The following is a 15,095-nucleotide window of genomic DNA, read 5'->3' on the forward strand; positions in this document are numbered from 1 at the left end:
CCGATTTTTCACTTGTGCGAATTTTTGGATCGCGCCGAGTTTCAGCTTAATCGCGCGTCCTGCATCGTGTAGTATACATGGAGTAACGAGCTGCATTTAACCTCTCACGGCCACCTCCCGATCAGCAATGGTATGGTCGGATGAAATCAAACCTGTTTGATATTCTGGTCGGCCGTATCCCATTGCTGAAGCGCTACAAGCGTCCAACCTATCACACTGTTAAATGTGCAAACACCGGAGAGCATATACAGTGATTATCTCTTGGGAGCAGCTTCTGTTCTTTTTCCCCCCTTTCTTCAACTCATGTAAAGTCTTGTATTGTTTTTGTTTTGTTTTTTGTTAAAATTTTGATGTCTCCCATCAAGAGTTTTTGTAAAATAAGAAATGTAAATAAAGTTTGAAAAAAAGCTTCTGTTTATGTTTTGCTTCTGAAACAAGAGTCCGACATGTGGTTTTTGAACGAACAATGTAAGCAGTCAGATCGCATTGTGCACTCTGAACTTTTACACCGTGCAGTTTTGTCATACAGTTTGAGCTGGAGCCGATTGAAAATATTGTACAGTGTCTGCCCAGCTTTAGGGTGAATACTGCCATGAACACTACTGGCCAGTAGATGGCAGTAGAGACCATGAAAACATGCCAAAACAAATTCCAGATAATCCGTGTCTGCTACGTTTAAGGTGCATGGAATTTAATAAATGCAAACTGAATTTCAGTCATTTTATATATATTACTCTGGAACAAAGACAACAGACAGTGTTTGGCATACGCAGGACTCTAAATAGCAAACAGGAATCGACTGCAATGATTCTAATTGAAAATAATTGAGAAGCAGCCCGAGCTTCTTCTGCCATTTTTACATAAACCAAACACAATACAATGTCTATAAACGCAGAGAATATTCATGAGTTTTTGGCACAATATAAAAAGACTTTAATGCTGTTGTCCATGTGGAGCCTGATCAGAGTGTCTCAAATGCATTTCTTCTGTTGTGAATGTACTGACATTACCCATAAGCCCCTGGAGAGCAGTTCCATACTAAAACCTTGAAAATTAGTGCATTACTTTCAAACTAAACATATCTGATATTTTCACTTTATAAAACTTCAGACGTGACGTTAATTTAAATAACTTGTCCGAAATGATTTTGGTTAAAATTTTAACCATAAGTTAAAACTGTATGCCTCTGGATGACTTGGGTGATATTGCCAGTGTATTAGTATGGGGTCAAAAGAAATGAACATTTTTCTTTTCTGTGACCATTCTCCTTTGCCTGCAGAGAATAGAGTGGTTTCTTCTACAACCAGCTCTCCTCTGTTTTGGAGGATAGAGCGGTTTCTTCTAGAACCTGTTTACACAGGACAGAACTGCGAATCTACTACAACACATTTAACTACGTACTCAACTGATTTTAGATTTTATAAATGTTTTTAACTATTCAGCTTTGTTTAACACATCTGCAAAAATACATTAGCGGTCTAAAATTATCGAACCAAAACTTATCAGAAGATAATTAGTCCAATAATGGTTTTCAAAGTTTCTGAAAAGCTAATCCGATAATGAAAACTTATCTTTGATAATTAGCGGCTAGCGGATTAGTGAAACTGTGCCCACCACTGTTGCCTACACTCTTTCGGGCGCACAAACTGGAAATTGCCTAAGAGTTTTTTTTGTTTTGTTTTTGTTTTATGAGAGTGAGAGACTTTTTCTTAAGTATGTGTAGTGTGTGTGTACGCCAAATAAATAATGAATTAATTCATTCATAAATGTGATTAATGCTTTAGATTAATTAATAGCAAACCTTGAATTATTAAATGTACTATTTAATTGCCTGACAGCACTGAAATGATACATGTGATTAATTTAGATTAAGTAATTCACAAAGCTTGTAATTAATTTGATTAATTTCTTAAATCACCTGCCAGCACTATCATTATTATTATTATTATTATTACTACATCTTATGACAGGAATAAACACACATATTATCTAATTAAATAGAACAATGAGCCCCAAAGTGTAGGCTGCAAGCCTCTGGTGGTGGCCCTACATGTGAACCTCAACAGGTCATAAAAAAATACATAAATCAGACTACATGTCTGATTTTCAATTTTGCAATAAATTTATAACAATCCCAACAACATTTAAGATTCTTTTAAAAACATGATCAGAAGTAATAAAATCAATTAGTGAGATTTAAAATACATGTTGTTATCCATTTATATGACCTTGTTTAATATAATATATAAGAAACAATTACAATCTGTCTCATGTCTTGGTCAAAATTGTGATTTAAAGGTTTGGATGCGCTGCAGAAAATTTCATACACAAAAGTGGACGGTAGCATTCGTAAAACTGGAATTTATGACACAATCTGGAATTTCTTAGTTGACTAAGATATTTTTATTCCCAATAAGGCATGAAGAAGAAAGGACTGCACACTCACAGGTTTCTAATGCGTGATCCGCAGGTTTGTCAGGTCCGTCCACTTCTGTGCTCTCATTCAACAACTCTTCTCCTCCTCATCACTTGAGAGAAAAACAAACCAAAACCCATGAAACATCCAGCCTGTTTATGATTCAAATATCAACCACTGTGAAATGTTTTAGCACCCCAACAATAACTTTGGGTTTACAGACGCATATTAAGAATCCACATGCGTGAAACAGGATGTGCACGAGGGACCTGCTGCATTCGTTCACGGGGATTCCGAGCATTTTGGCTTTAATGATGGTTTTCCTTTTTTTGATGGCTGATTTGACGGCTTGTAACAGGAAGCCAGAACACATCTCCTCGTTCACGATCTGCCTGCAGAAAAAAAGAAACACACAAATACCGAAGGTTTTTTCACAAATAAAATCATGATATTTTAGTTAGTTTTGTAATACAGGACCGTATTATTTGTGTTTCTTAAACAGTGGTGGGCACAGCTAACCAAAACGTTAGCTTTGATAACTGGTAATCAACTAACTGAAAAGTTATCTTTTATAACACTTAACCGATAAACCACCAAAAAAATTAGCGGAAGCTACAGCTAACCGCTAACTTTCAGTATTGTCTCCGTACCTCTCAGCTACTGACAAGCCGATTTTGAGTTTAAACACGCCAACGCTTCTGAGAGAATCAAAGGCGACCACAAACCCAAACACAGCCACTGAGTCAGTGTTTCTGTCTTTGTGTGCCCTGCCACTGCAGTAGGGAAGTGTCATTTACCTTGACAGCATACAGTGGTCCAGCCATGAGGCAGATGACTTGAAAAGGAAAGCAGGTTTGACTTATGGTTTTGATTTATAAACCAAATTCATCCGGATAGTTTAACTACATTAATGTCAAGTCTGTCATTTATACAAAGTGGAAAACATAACACATATCTTTTAATTTTAAAATAATGCACTAATTCTGAAGATTTGAACTTTTTTTTCTGTAGCAGCCTGGCAGCCAGGCCCTGTCTGCTGGGATAGAGTTGAGCTCAGCTCCTCTTAGCTGCCTCACTGCTGTGAAATGCATAGCAGACAGGAGCCAGCAGGGTTTAATAAATGTTTTTCACCATTACTAAGCATGTAAAAACACGTTAGCAGTCTAAAAGGTATCAGAACTAAATTTATTTGAAGCTAATTGGTCTAGCTGATGGTTTTTGAAGTTTGCTGAAAAGCTAATCCACTAACAAAAAAGGTAGCTTTGATAATTAGCAGTTAGGGGATTAGTGGAGCTGTGCCCACCACTGTTCTTAACCTCGAGGCATACTGACTTACTTGTTCACATGTCCATTGCCTGACTTCTCTAAAGAAAGCGGGTTGTAAAAGTGATGATTTACTTGTGTTATACTACTAAACTGTACCCCTAATTTTGCAATGCATTGCTTTGGCTTTGATATTTTTATTAATTTATATTATAGTGAAGAGATCTGATTTCTGTGTGAGTTCAAAGATTAGATTAGATAGAAATTTACTGATCCCTTGAGAAGCCTCCCTCAGCGAAACTGAGGTTCCAGCAGCACTGTATAGCAGCACACAGGGTAAGAAGCACAGAGTATCAAAAGTGAAAAAGAAAAACAGTTTGCAAATATAATACACAATATAAATACCAGATATACAGTAGTGTTCAGAATAATAGTAGTGCTATGTGACTAAAAAGATTAATCCAGGTTTTGAGTATATTTCTTATTGTTACATGAGAAACAATGTACCAGTAAATTCTCACAAATCCAACAAGACCAAACATTCATGATATGCATACTCTTAAGGCTATGAAATTGGGCTATTAGTAAAAAAAAAAATATAAAAGGGGGTGTTCACAATAATAGTAGTGTGGCATTCAGTCAGTGAGTTTGTCAATTTTGTGGAACAAACAGGTATGAATCAGGTGTCCCCTACTTAAGGATGAAGCCCACCTGTTGAACATGCTTTTCTCTTTGAAAGCCTGAGGAAAATGGGACATTCAAGACATTGTTCAGAAGAACAGCGTAGTTTGATTAAAAAGTTGATTAGAGGGGGGGAAAACTTATACACAGGTGCAAAAAATTATAGGCTGTTCATCTACAATGATCTCCAATGCTTTAAAATGGACAAAAAAAAAAAAAAAAAAAAACAGAGACGCATGGAAGAAAACGGAAAACAAACATCAAAATGGATAGAAGAATAACCAGAATGGCAAAGGCTCACCCATCGATCAGCTCCAGGATGATCAAAGAAAGTCTGGAGTTACCTGTAAGTGCTGTGACAGTTAGAAGACGCCTGTGTGAAGCTAATTTCTTTGCAATAATCCCCCGCAAAGTCCCTCTGTTAAATAAAAGACATTTGCAGAAGAGGTTACAATTTGCCAAAGAACATCAATTGGCCTAAAGAAAATGGAGGAATATTTTGTGGACTGATGAAAGTAAAATTGTTCTTTTTGGGTCCAAGGGCCACAGACAGTTTGTGAGACAACCCCCAAACTCTGAATTAAAGCCACAGTTCACAGCGAAGACAGTGAAGCATGGTGGTGCAAGCATCATGATATGGGCATGTTTCTCCTACTATGGTGTTGGGCCTATATATCGCATACCAGGTATCATGGATCAGTTTGGATATGTCAAAATACTTGAAGAGGTCATGTTGCCTTATGCTGAAGAGGACATGCCCTTGAAATGGGTGTTTCAACAAGACAATGACCCCAAGCACACTAGTAAACGAGCAAAATCTTGGTTCCAAACCAACAAAATTAATGCCTCGCAGATGTGAAGAAATCATGAAAAACTGTGGTTATACAACTAAATACTAGTTTAGTGATTCACAGGATTGCTAAAAAAGCAGTTTGAACATAACAGTTTTGAGTTTGTAGCATCAACAGAAGATGCTACTATTATTGTGAACACCCCCTTTTCTACTTTTTTTTTTTTTTTTTACTAATAGCCCAATTTCATAGCCTTAGGAGTGTGCATCTCATGAATGCTTGGTCTTGTTGGATTTGTGAGAATCTACTCAATCTACTGGTACCTTGTTTCCCATGTAACAATAAGAAATATACTCAAAACCTGGATTAATCTTTTTAGTCACATAGCACTACTATTATTCTGAACACTACTGTACTGCTCAGTACTGGTTTACTGGCTACTACTGTTAATCCTCCTGTTAAAGGGGTTGATTTTAAAATTTTAAACAGGGAAGAAATTACATTTTGTCAAAGTCCAGTGATGTGTAGACTTTCTACATCTATTGTATATCAAAAGTTTTACAGGGAATTAGGCAAAGTGTGTTGACTTTAATTTGTTAGTTTTTGTGTGTTAGTTTTTGTGTTTGTGCCAAGTTCTCTGGGTCCTTGACCTCTGAGATCAAGAGATGCCTGGAAGAGTTTGTGGAGTCCTACGGTCTCTGGATAGAGGTGTGTGAGGATGCGTAATCTTTGCAGGAGAATGAAGGTCCAAGTCTCTGAGGTCTTGGTCTTGTCTTACTGTGTGGTTATGAGACTTGGACACTAACGTAAATCAGATGCAAATCGTGAATTACCTGCAAACCATGAACTGCAAAATGTGAATATGAAAAAATATCCCCCGAAACGTGAACACAGGTCTCGCAAAACGTAAGCTGCACAACGTTACATATCAATCAATCAATCAATTTTTTTTATATATAGCGCCAAATCACAACAAACAGTTGCCGCAAGGCGCCTTATACTGCAAGGCAAGGCCATACATAATTATGTAAAACCCCAACGGTCAAAACGACCCCCTGTGAGCAAGCACTTGGCTACAGTGGGAAGGAAAAACTCCCTTTTAACAGGAAGAAACCTCCAGAACCAGGCTCAGGGGGGGCAGTCCTCTGCTGGGACTGGTTGGGGCTGAGGGAGAACCAGGAAAAGACATGCTGTGGAGGGAGCAGAGATCAATCACTAATGATTAAATGCAGAGTGGTGCATACAGAGCAAAGAGAAAGAAACAGTGCATCGTGGGAACCCCCCAGCAGTCTACGTCTATAGCCGCATAACTAAGGGATGGTTCAGGTCACCTGATCCAGCCCTAACTATAAGCTTTAGCAAAAAGGAAAGTTTTAAGCCTAATCTTAAAAGTAGAGAGGGTGTCTGTCTCCCTGATCTGAATTGGGAGCTGGTTCCACAGAGAGGAGCCTGAAAGCTGAAGGCTCTGCCTCCCATTCTACTCTTACAAACCCTAGGAACTACAAGTAAGCCTGCAGTCTGAGAGCGAAGCGCTCTATTGGGGTGATATGGTACTACGAGGTCCCTAAGATAAGATGGGACCTGATTATTCAAAACCTTATAAGTAAGAAGAAGAATTTTAAATTCTATTCTAGAGTTAACAGGAAGCCAATGAAGAGAGCCAAAATGGGTGAGATATGCTCTCTCCTTCTAGTCCCCGTTAGTACTCTAGCTGCAGCATTTTGAATTAACTGAAGGCTTTTAGGGAACTTTTAGGACAACCTGATAATAATGAATTACAATAGTCCAGCCTAGAGGAAATAAATGCATGAATTAGTTTTTCAGCATCACTCTGAGACAAGACCTTTCTAATTTTAGAGATATTGCGTAAATGCAAAAAAGCAGTCCTACATATTTGTTTAATATGCGCTTTGAATGACATATCCTGATCAAAAATGACTCCAAGATTTCTCACAGTATTACTAGAGGTCAGGGTAATGCCATCCAGAGTAAGGATCTGATTAGACACCATGTTTCTAAGATTTGTGGGGCCAAGTACAATAACTTCAGTTTTATCTGAGTTTAAAAGCAGGAAATTAGAGGTCATCCATGTCTTTATGTCTGTAAGACAATCCTGCAGTTTAGCTAATTGGTGTGTGTCCTCTGGCTTCATGGATAGATAAAGCTGGGTATCATATGCGTAACAATGAAAATTTAAACAATACCGTCTAATAATACTGCCTAAGGGAAGCATGTATAAAGTGAATAAAATTGGTCCTAGCACAGAACCTTGTGGAACTCCATAATTAACTTTAGTCTGTGAAGAAGATTCCCCATTTACATGAACAAATTGTAATCTATTAGACAAATATGATTCAAACCACTGCAGCGCAGTGCCTTTAATACCTATGGCATGCTCTAATCTCTGTAATAAAATTTTATGGTCAACAGTATCAAAAGCAGCACTGAGTCTAACAGAACAAGCACAGAGATGAGTCCACTGTCCGAGGCCATAAGAAGATCATTTGTAACCTTCACTAATGCTGTTTCTGTACTATGATGAATTCTAAAATCTGACTGAAACTCTTCAAATAGACCATTCCTCTGCAGATGATCAGTTAGCTGTTTACAACTACCCTTTCAAGAATTTTTGAGAGAAAAAAGGTTGGAGATTGGCCTATAATTAGCTAAGATAGCTGGGTCAAGTGATGGCTTTTTAAGTAATGGTTTAATTACTGCCACCTTAAAAGCCTGTGGTACATAGCCAACTAACAAAGATAGATTGATCATATTTAGATCGAAGCATTAAATATGGTAGGGCTTCCTTGAGCAGCCTGGTAGGAATGGGGTCTAATAAACATGTTGATGGTTTGGATGAAGTAACTAATGAAAATAACTCAGACAGGACAATCGGAGAGAAAGAGTCTAACCAAATACCGGCATCACTGAAAGCAGCCAAAGATAACGATACATCTTTGGGATGGTTATGAGTAATTTTTTCTCTAATAGTTAAAATTTTGTTAGCAAAGAAAGTCATGAAGTCATTACTAGTTAAAGTTAATGGAATACTCAGCTCAATAGAGCTCTGACTCTTTGTCAGCCTGGCTACAGTGCTGAAAAGAAACCTGTTGCTCTTATTTTCTTCAATTAGTGATGAGTAGAAAGATGTCCTAGCTTTACGGAGGGCTTTTTTTATAGAGCAACAGACTCTTTTTCCAGGCTAAGTGAAGATCTTCTAAATTAGTGAGACGCCATTTCCTCTCCAACTCACGGGTTATCTGCTTTAAGCTGCGAGTTTTTGAGTTATACCACGGAGTCAGGCACTTCTGATTTAAAGCTCTCTTTTTCAGAGGAGCTACAGCATCCAAAGTTGTCTTCAATGAGGATGTAAAACTATTGACGAGATACTCTATCTCACTTACAGAGTTTAGGTAGCTACTCTGCACTGTGTTGGTATATGGCATTAGAGAACATAAAGAAGGAATCATATCCTTAAACCTAGTTACAGTGCTTTCTGAAAGACTTCTAGTGTAATGAAACTTATTCCCCACTGCAGGGTAGTCCATCAGAGTAAATGTAAATGTTATTAAGAAATGATCAGAAGGGAGTTTTCAGGGAATACTGTTAAGTCTTCTATTTCCATACCATAAGTCAGAACAAGATCTAAGATATGATTAAAGTGGTGGGTGGACTCATTTACATTTTGAGCAAAGCCATAGAGTCTAATAATAGATTAAATGCAGTGTTGAGGCTGTCATTCTCAGCATCTGTGTGGATGTTAAAATCGCCCACTATAATTATCTTATCTGAGCTAAGCACGTCAGACAAAAGGTCTGAAATTCACAGAGAAACTCACAGTAACGACCAGGTGGACGATAGATAATAACAAATACAACTGTTTTTTGGGACTTCCAATTTGGATGGACAAGACTAAGAGTCAAGCTTTCAAATGAATTAAAGCTCTGTCTGGGTTTTGATTAATTAATAAGCTGGAATGGAAGATTGCTGCTAATCCTCCGCCCCGGCCCGTGCTACGAGCGTTCTGACAGTTAGTGTGACTCGGGGGTGTTGACTCATTTAAACTAACATATTCATCCTGCTGTAACCAGGTTTCTGTTAGGCAGAATAAATCATATGTTGATCAATTATTATATCATTTACCAACAGGGACTTAGAAGAGAGAGACCTAATGTTTAATAGACCACATTTAACTGTTTTAGTCTGTGGTGCAGTTGAAGGTGCTATATTATTTTTTCTTTAGAATTTTTATGCTTAAATAGATTTTTGCTGGTTGTTGGTGGTCTGGGAGCAGGCACCGTCTCTACGGGGATGGGGTAATGAGGGGATGGCAGGGGAGAGAAGCTGCAGAGAGGTGTGTAACTACAACTCTGCTTCCTGGTCCCAACCCTGGATAGTCACGGTTTGGAGGATTTAAGAAATTGGCCAGATTTCTAGAAATGAGAGCTGCTCCATCCAAAGTGGGATGGATGCCGTCTCTCCTAACAAGACCAGGTTTTCCCCAGAAGCTTTGCCAATTATCTATGAAGCCCACCTCATTTTTTACATATCATGAACATATCTCATTTTTACATCATGAACATATCTCTATGTTCATGATATATTTTTTTCAGATGGTAGTTTGCAGATTTGAGTTTACGGATCAATTACTTCAGGAAATCTTGATCACAAACCCTATCTCCATAATTTTTTTTTTTTTTTGGGAGGTGAGCGTCGAGGGGGTTCTCGCTTCTGGTGTCAAGCGCCCAAAACAAAATCCACAGCATACATCTGTGGTTATACAGCACTCAGTTTGGAAAAATGTATAAATGGAATTTTAGTGATTCTGTATTATTAAAATAAGTAATAAAAGAGTAACTACAGTATAACATGTTGAAGGGTCATCAAACTCACAGCATTCATAAGCCATTTCCTCTTGATCATACGACAACTCTTAGTTTGTGTGCAGTCAATTTTATGTCACTACACCTTATAACAATGACACTATTGAAAATTTAAACAATGAAAAAGTCCCTTAAATTTAAAAAGAAGGCATTTTTTCTGAACTGAGTGCTGTAGTTATACAAGTGCGTTTGACACTACAGGACAAAATTCTACTTTTGCCCCAAACGAGTGACTTAGTTTACTGTATTCACACCGACCCCATAAACCCGTTGTACTGTGTTAAATTCTTTAAAAATGAAACACTGCAGCAGCTCTATGCAGATTTGGGTACAACAACCTCTAACCCTCACACACCTCTGGTAGTAGCTGAGCTCCTCCTGCACCAGAAACAAGTTGGTTTTGAGCTCGTTCCTCTCAAAGATGATGTCGCGCACCTCCTTCTTGGTGAAGCACGGCTGGTCAGCATCTTCTGTTCAGCATTGGGTTTATTCCAGGGTGCTGGAGAGGAGAATTCGACCGATAGTCGAACCTCGGATTCAGGAGGAGCATGTGGTTTTTCGTCGTGTTGCGGCACACTGGACCAGCTCTACACCCTCCATTGGTGCTCGAGGGTATAGGAGTTTGCCCAACCAGTCCACATGTGCTTTGTGGATCTGGAGAAGGCGTTTGACCGTGTCCCTCGAGGCACCCCGTGGGGGGTGCTCCGGAGTACGGGGTCCGGGGTCCTTTGCTAAGGGCTATCCGGTGCCTGTACAACCGCAGCAGGAGCTTGGTTCGCATTGCCAGTAGTAAGTCAAACCTGTTTCCAGTGCACGTTGGCCTCCGCCAGGGCTGCCCTTTGTCACGGTTCTGTTCATTATTTTTATGGACAGAATTTCTAGGCGCGCCAGGGTGAGAGGGTCTGGTTTGGGAACCACAGGATCTCATCTCTGCTGTTTGCGGATGATGTGGTCCTGTTGGCTTCGTCAAACCAGGACCTTCAGCGTGCACCGGGGCGGTTTGCAGCTGAGTGTGAAGCGTCCGGGATAAAGATCAGCACCTCCAAATCCGAGGCCATGGTTCTCGACCGGAAAAAGGTACCTTGCCCTCTTCAGGTTGGTGGGGTGTCTTGCCTCAGGTGGAGGAGTTTAAGTATCTCAGGGTCTTGTTCACGAGTGAGGGACGGATGGAGCGTGAGATTGATAGACGGATTGGTGCAGCGTCTGCATGATGCGGTCACTGTATCGGACCATCATGGTGAAGAAGAGCTGAGTAGGGGGGCAAAGCTCTCGATTTACCGATTGATCTACGTTCCGACCTTCACCTATGTCATGAGATTTGGCTCATGACCGAAAGAACAAGTGAGTACAAGCGGCCAAGATGAGTTTCCTGCGCAGGGTGGCTTGGCGCTCCCTTAGAGTAGAGGAGCAGCTCTGTCACTCGGGAGGAGCTCGGAGTCGGGCCGCTGCTCCTCCACGTCGAAAGGAGTCAGCTGAGGTGGCTCGGGCATCTTTTTCAGATGCCCCCTGGACGCCTCACTGGAGAGGTGTTCCAGGCATGTCCCATCGGGAGGAGGCCCCGGGGAAGACCCAGATCACGCTGGAGGGACTACGTCTCTCAGCTGGCTTGGGAATGCTCGGGGTTCCCCGGAGGAGCTGGGGGGTGGGTGTGTGGATCGGGAGGTCTGGGCAGCTTTGCTTGAGCTGCTGCCCCCGCGACCCGACCTAGGATAAGCAGAAGAAATGGATGGATGGAGCTTTCCCTTACCACTGTCACCTGTGCTTGCTCTAGGAGTTGGTAAGGTGAGACCTTACTTGTGTGAAGCACCTTGAGGCAGCTTTGTTGTGATTTGGAGCTAGATAAACTATGCTGAACTAAATTAAATTGAATTGAATGCTGAAACTGTGCACAACTGCAACACAACATGCACAACTGTGTTGTGCATGTTGCACAACGCACTGTAACCCTAACCCTGATATGCTCTACTGTAGGTCTTCCCTGCTGCTACACCTAGCATATGTAGCATAGCAATTTCTCGAACAGCAGTCTGTCATGGCGTCTTGTCATCATGTTGTAACCCATGTGGGTCAAAATCCTGAGTCATTTCCAGAAGAGTTTTGATCATATTTCCAATTTAAGATTGTGAATTGTTTATTTGAATACTAAGGAACAACATTATAGTGGCACAAAAAGACGTCCACTTCAAGATTTAAATGGAAAGAAATCAGAAGGAATTACACCTTTAAAAGTCAGGGTTCTAGTTGACTATGATTCTTCACGACAAGCTATAATGTGCTTTAAATTGCATGTCAATTACTTTCATATTTTTTGAAAATATATTGTACACTTCAACAAGTACACAATTCCACCAAGACACACAGCATAGTGAATTGTTTACAACATATTCAAACTTACAGGTTTACAGTGAGCACCGTAGTAGCCCGGTGGGCAGCGACACACTCCGGGATACACACAGTTCGTCCTTCAGGCAGGCATCCTCACCCTCACACACAGCTACACACAATAATACACACGACAAATAGCACAGCAGTAAATAAGAAGGCAGAAAAAAACACCATGTCAGCATGGAGGCTGTAAAAACACAAAGGAAGGGGAGACTCACGTATGGTGCACTCTCTTCCCGCCTGACGCCATCCAGTGCAACACACCAGTTTGGATGGTTCACTAAGGGGCAATATTGAGGAACAATCAGATGAAGCATTAATAGTAGGGAAAGGCGGTTTCTTTTTGGACAGTATTATGTTACGTTATTACTGCTTTTGCACAATATGACCCCTTTAATAAATATATGGATTATTTTAATTTTCAAATTGCTCTTCCAAGTTAACTGGTTGAAAAACAAACATCACGAATCAAAGTTTGTTTTTTGTTTTTTTTACAGTTTCACATTTAACAAATCCATATCTATAATTAATGCTCATTAACACTTAACGGGCCTTCAGCACAACAGTCCGCTAGTTCACACACAACAGAATCACAGTTTCCATTATGTTAACTCATATCTTCATATGAAAATGACTTCATAGCCAGTAACAACTATCTGAAAGTATTTAACAAGTGTTTTGACTCGTGTTGGTGGAGTGAAACAGGACAGGAAACAACCCAAACCTGTAATCATGACAGCCTCAGCAGTGCAGGGCTGATCCAAGCTGCAAATGCTCCAAAATTATTCGTTTTCACATTAAGGGATATATGGCGTTTCTTTTTGGAATCATTTTTCCTTGGTGTTTCTGGCCTGGCATTGGTTCTTGTTGGCCTGATTACTCACAGTGATGACAATGAAACCAGTGTTCCGCCCACCGCTAAGGTGTAGCTACACTTATAGAAAACCAAAACTTCATACACAATTTAGGAGCTGTCCATCACCATGATGGACAAGGAGGCACTTGTTCAAAAAATGTTGCCTTTAAAGAGCTTCTTCAAAGATACAAGGGGTTGACTGCAGAAAAAAACTCTGATTTGCTTATTTTCGCTGTCCTGCAAACTATCAACCTTCAGGAACCATTACATGAGAGTAAGAAGGAAACGAGTGCCGGCCTGTACCTGATATTCTGGCAGACGTTCTTCCCATCAGGATCCAGAGTATTTGACAAGGACATCGAGCAGCAGAGCAGAGCGCCGAGGGCTCTGAGGAGACGTTTCATCTCCACGCAAATCCCAAAAGTCAAACCCCAGGCCACGTTTTGTCAGTACCAGATTCCTCTCTGCTTATTTCAGATTTGTCTCCTTCCACAGGGAGACATGTGTCCACCCTTCCCTGCTTCCACCCCTCTCTGCTGTCAGTCGTCTTACGACTCTGGTGCCGTCAGAGAGGTCAAAGCCCCATTTCCTTTTCCCTTTTCCTGAGGAAGTCAGAGCTGCTTCCTTCTATTCAGCCAGACAGAGATTTTTAAAGACAGTCACAACCTGTGCACATGAGTGAACTTTGTGCACATTCTCATACAAACACAGAGGCCTCCTTAACAGTCACCTTTTCCCAGAACACAGTGTCACCGGGGTTCTGGAAGATGACGAACAAAGACTTGGATCCCTAAGGGGTGAGGTCAAAGACCATTTTGAGCTCCTCTAAGAAAGTGTTTTTGTGTAACAGTAGAAATAAATATTAGAAAATTCCACAGTTTCATGAAAAATTCACACTTGGTTAGTCAAAAATAATGCACACTGTTACAAAAGGAGTAATAAAACAACCACCGTACCTTCGTCAGCATTCACCGCTGTGTAAGATACAGGCTGACAAGTAGCAAATTTTGAGTTTCGTATTTTTATATGATGACAGGAATACTCTCTGTGTCACAGTGATGTATACAAGAGGAAGGCTGACTTACTAAGACTTCTGACTGTCATGTAGAGACAAGCATTGCTGTAGTGTCCAAGGACATACAGTGCATCCGGAAAACTGACCAAAGATAGGTGCACCAAGCTTGTGGCATCATATTCAAGAAGACTTGAGGCTGTAATTGCTGCCAAGGGTGCATCAAGAAAGTATTGAGCAAAGGTGTGTGAATACATAGTAGGTGTAATTTCTTAGTTTTTTATTTTTAATACATTTGCAAAAAAAAAAACCTTTTCATGTTGTCATTATGGGGTGTTGTGAAGAGAATTTTGAGGGAAAAAAAATTAATTTACTCCATTTTGGAATAAGGCTCTAACAAAATGTGGAAAAAGTGAAGCGCTGTGAATACTTTCTGAATGCACCGTAGAATATCACACTTATTTTAGTGTCTCCAAAAAAGATTCTAGTCTTTGATTACCCCTTTAATATCCTCACATTTTCCAAAAATGTAGTAGATAACAATATGCTCTAAGGGGTTGAGTTGACCATTAAAGGGTTAAAAAACAAACCCAAAAACAATGACATTTAATATAGAAACCATAAGACCATACTGGTAAACCCTCTGAGACATCAACCATGGTTGTTTTGAAGAGCTGAACTGAAGCTCAAGTTTGTTTGTTGCCATGTTGATGGTGCTTACATCTAAATTTCAGCCAACCCATAAATGAATAAAGAGGTGACTTAAATTATTTTAAATGAGTTATTTAAAAAAAATTTTTTTTTATTTCGC

The 15,095-nt window shown here is 40.0% G+C and overlaps 2 protein-coding genes across 2 annotated transcripts in view; both read right to left on the bottom strand.

The window, feature by feature from the left end:
- Nucleotides 1-2,469: 2,469 nt before the first annotated feature.
- On the bottom strand, nucleotides 2,470-13,676 carry LOC117508895 (rab-interacting lysosomal protein-like). Its single transcript, XM_034168738.1, has 5 exons — nucleotides 13,576-13,676; nucleotides 12,635-12,696; nucleotides 10,387-10,501; nucleotides 2,686-2,808; nucleotides 2,470-2,528 (listed from the first exon to the last, which is right to left on the bottom strand). The coding sequence occupies exons 1-5, from the start codon at nucleotides 13,674-13,676 to the stop codon at nucleotides 2,504-2,506; spliced, it is 426 nt and encodes a 141-aa protein (XP_034024629.1). The 3' UTR covers nucleotides 2,470-2,503.
- Nucleotides 12,678-15,095, bottom strand: part of LOC117509616 (RILP-like protein 1) — a 57,585-nt gene continuing 55,167 nt past the window's right edge. The window contains exon 9 of the transcript XR_004560449.1: nucleotides 12,678-12,696. The gene's annotated coding sequence lies outside the window, so the exon portion shown is untranslated. The remainder of the gene's footprint in view (nucleotides 12,697-15,095) is intronic.

Source organism: Thalassophryne amazonica, chromosome 4, assembly GCF_902500255.1.
Source record: "Thalassophryne amazonica chromosome 4, fThaAma1.1, whole genome shotgun sequence".
Taxonomy (NCBI): Eukaryota; Metazoa; Chordata; class Actinopteri; order Batrachoidiformes; family Batrachoididae; genus Thalassophryne; species Thalassophryne amazonica.

Bases quoted from the DNA above. Each gene is read 5' to 3' on its own strand.
- LOC117508895 (XM_034168738.1), bottom strand. From the start codon at position 13,676: ATGAAACGTCTCCTCAGAGCCCTCGGCGCTCTGCTCTGCTGCTCGATG. The intron at 2,809-10,386 runs GTGTGTGAGGGT...TTTTTTCTGCAG, and splicing joins GAGCTCAGCTACTACCAGAG to GCAGATCGTGAACGAGGAGA. The intron at 2,529-2,685 runs GTCCCTCGTGCA...TTTTCTCTCAAG, and splicing joins CCCGTGAACGAATGCAGCAG to TGATGAGGAGGAGAAGAGTT.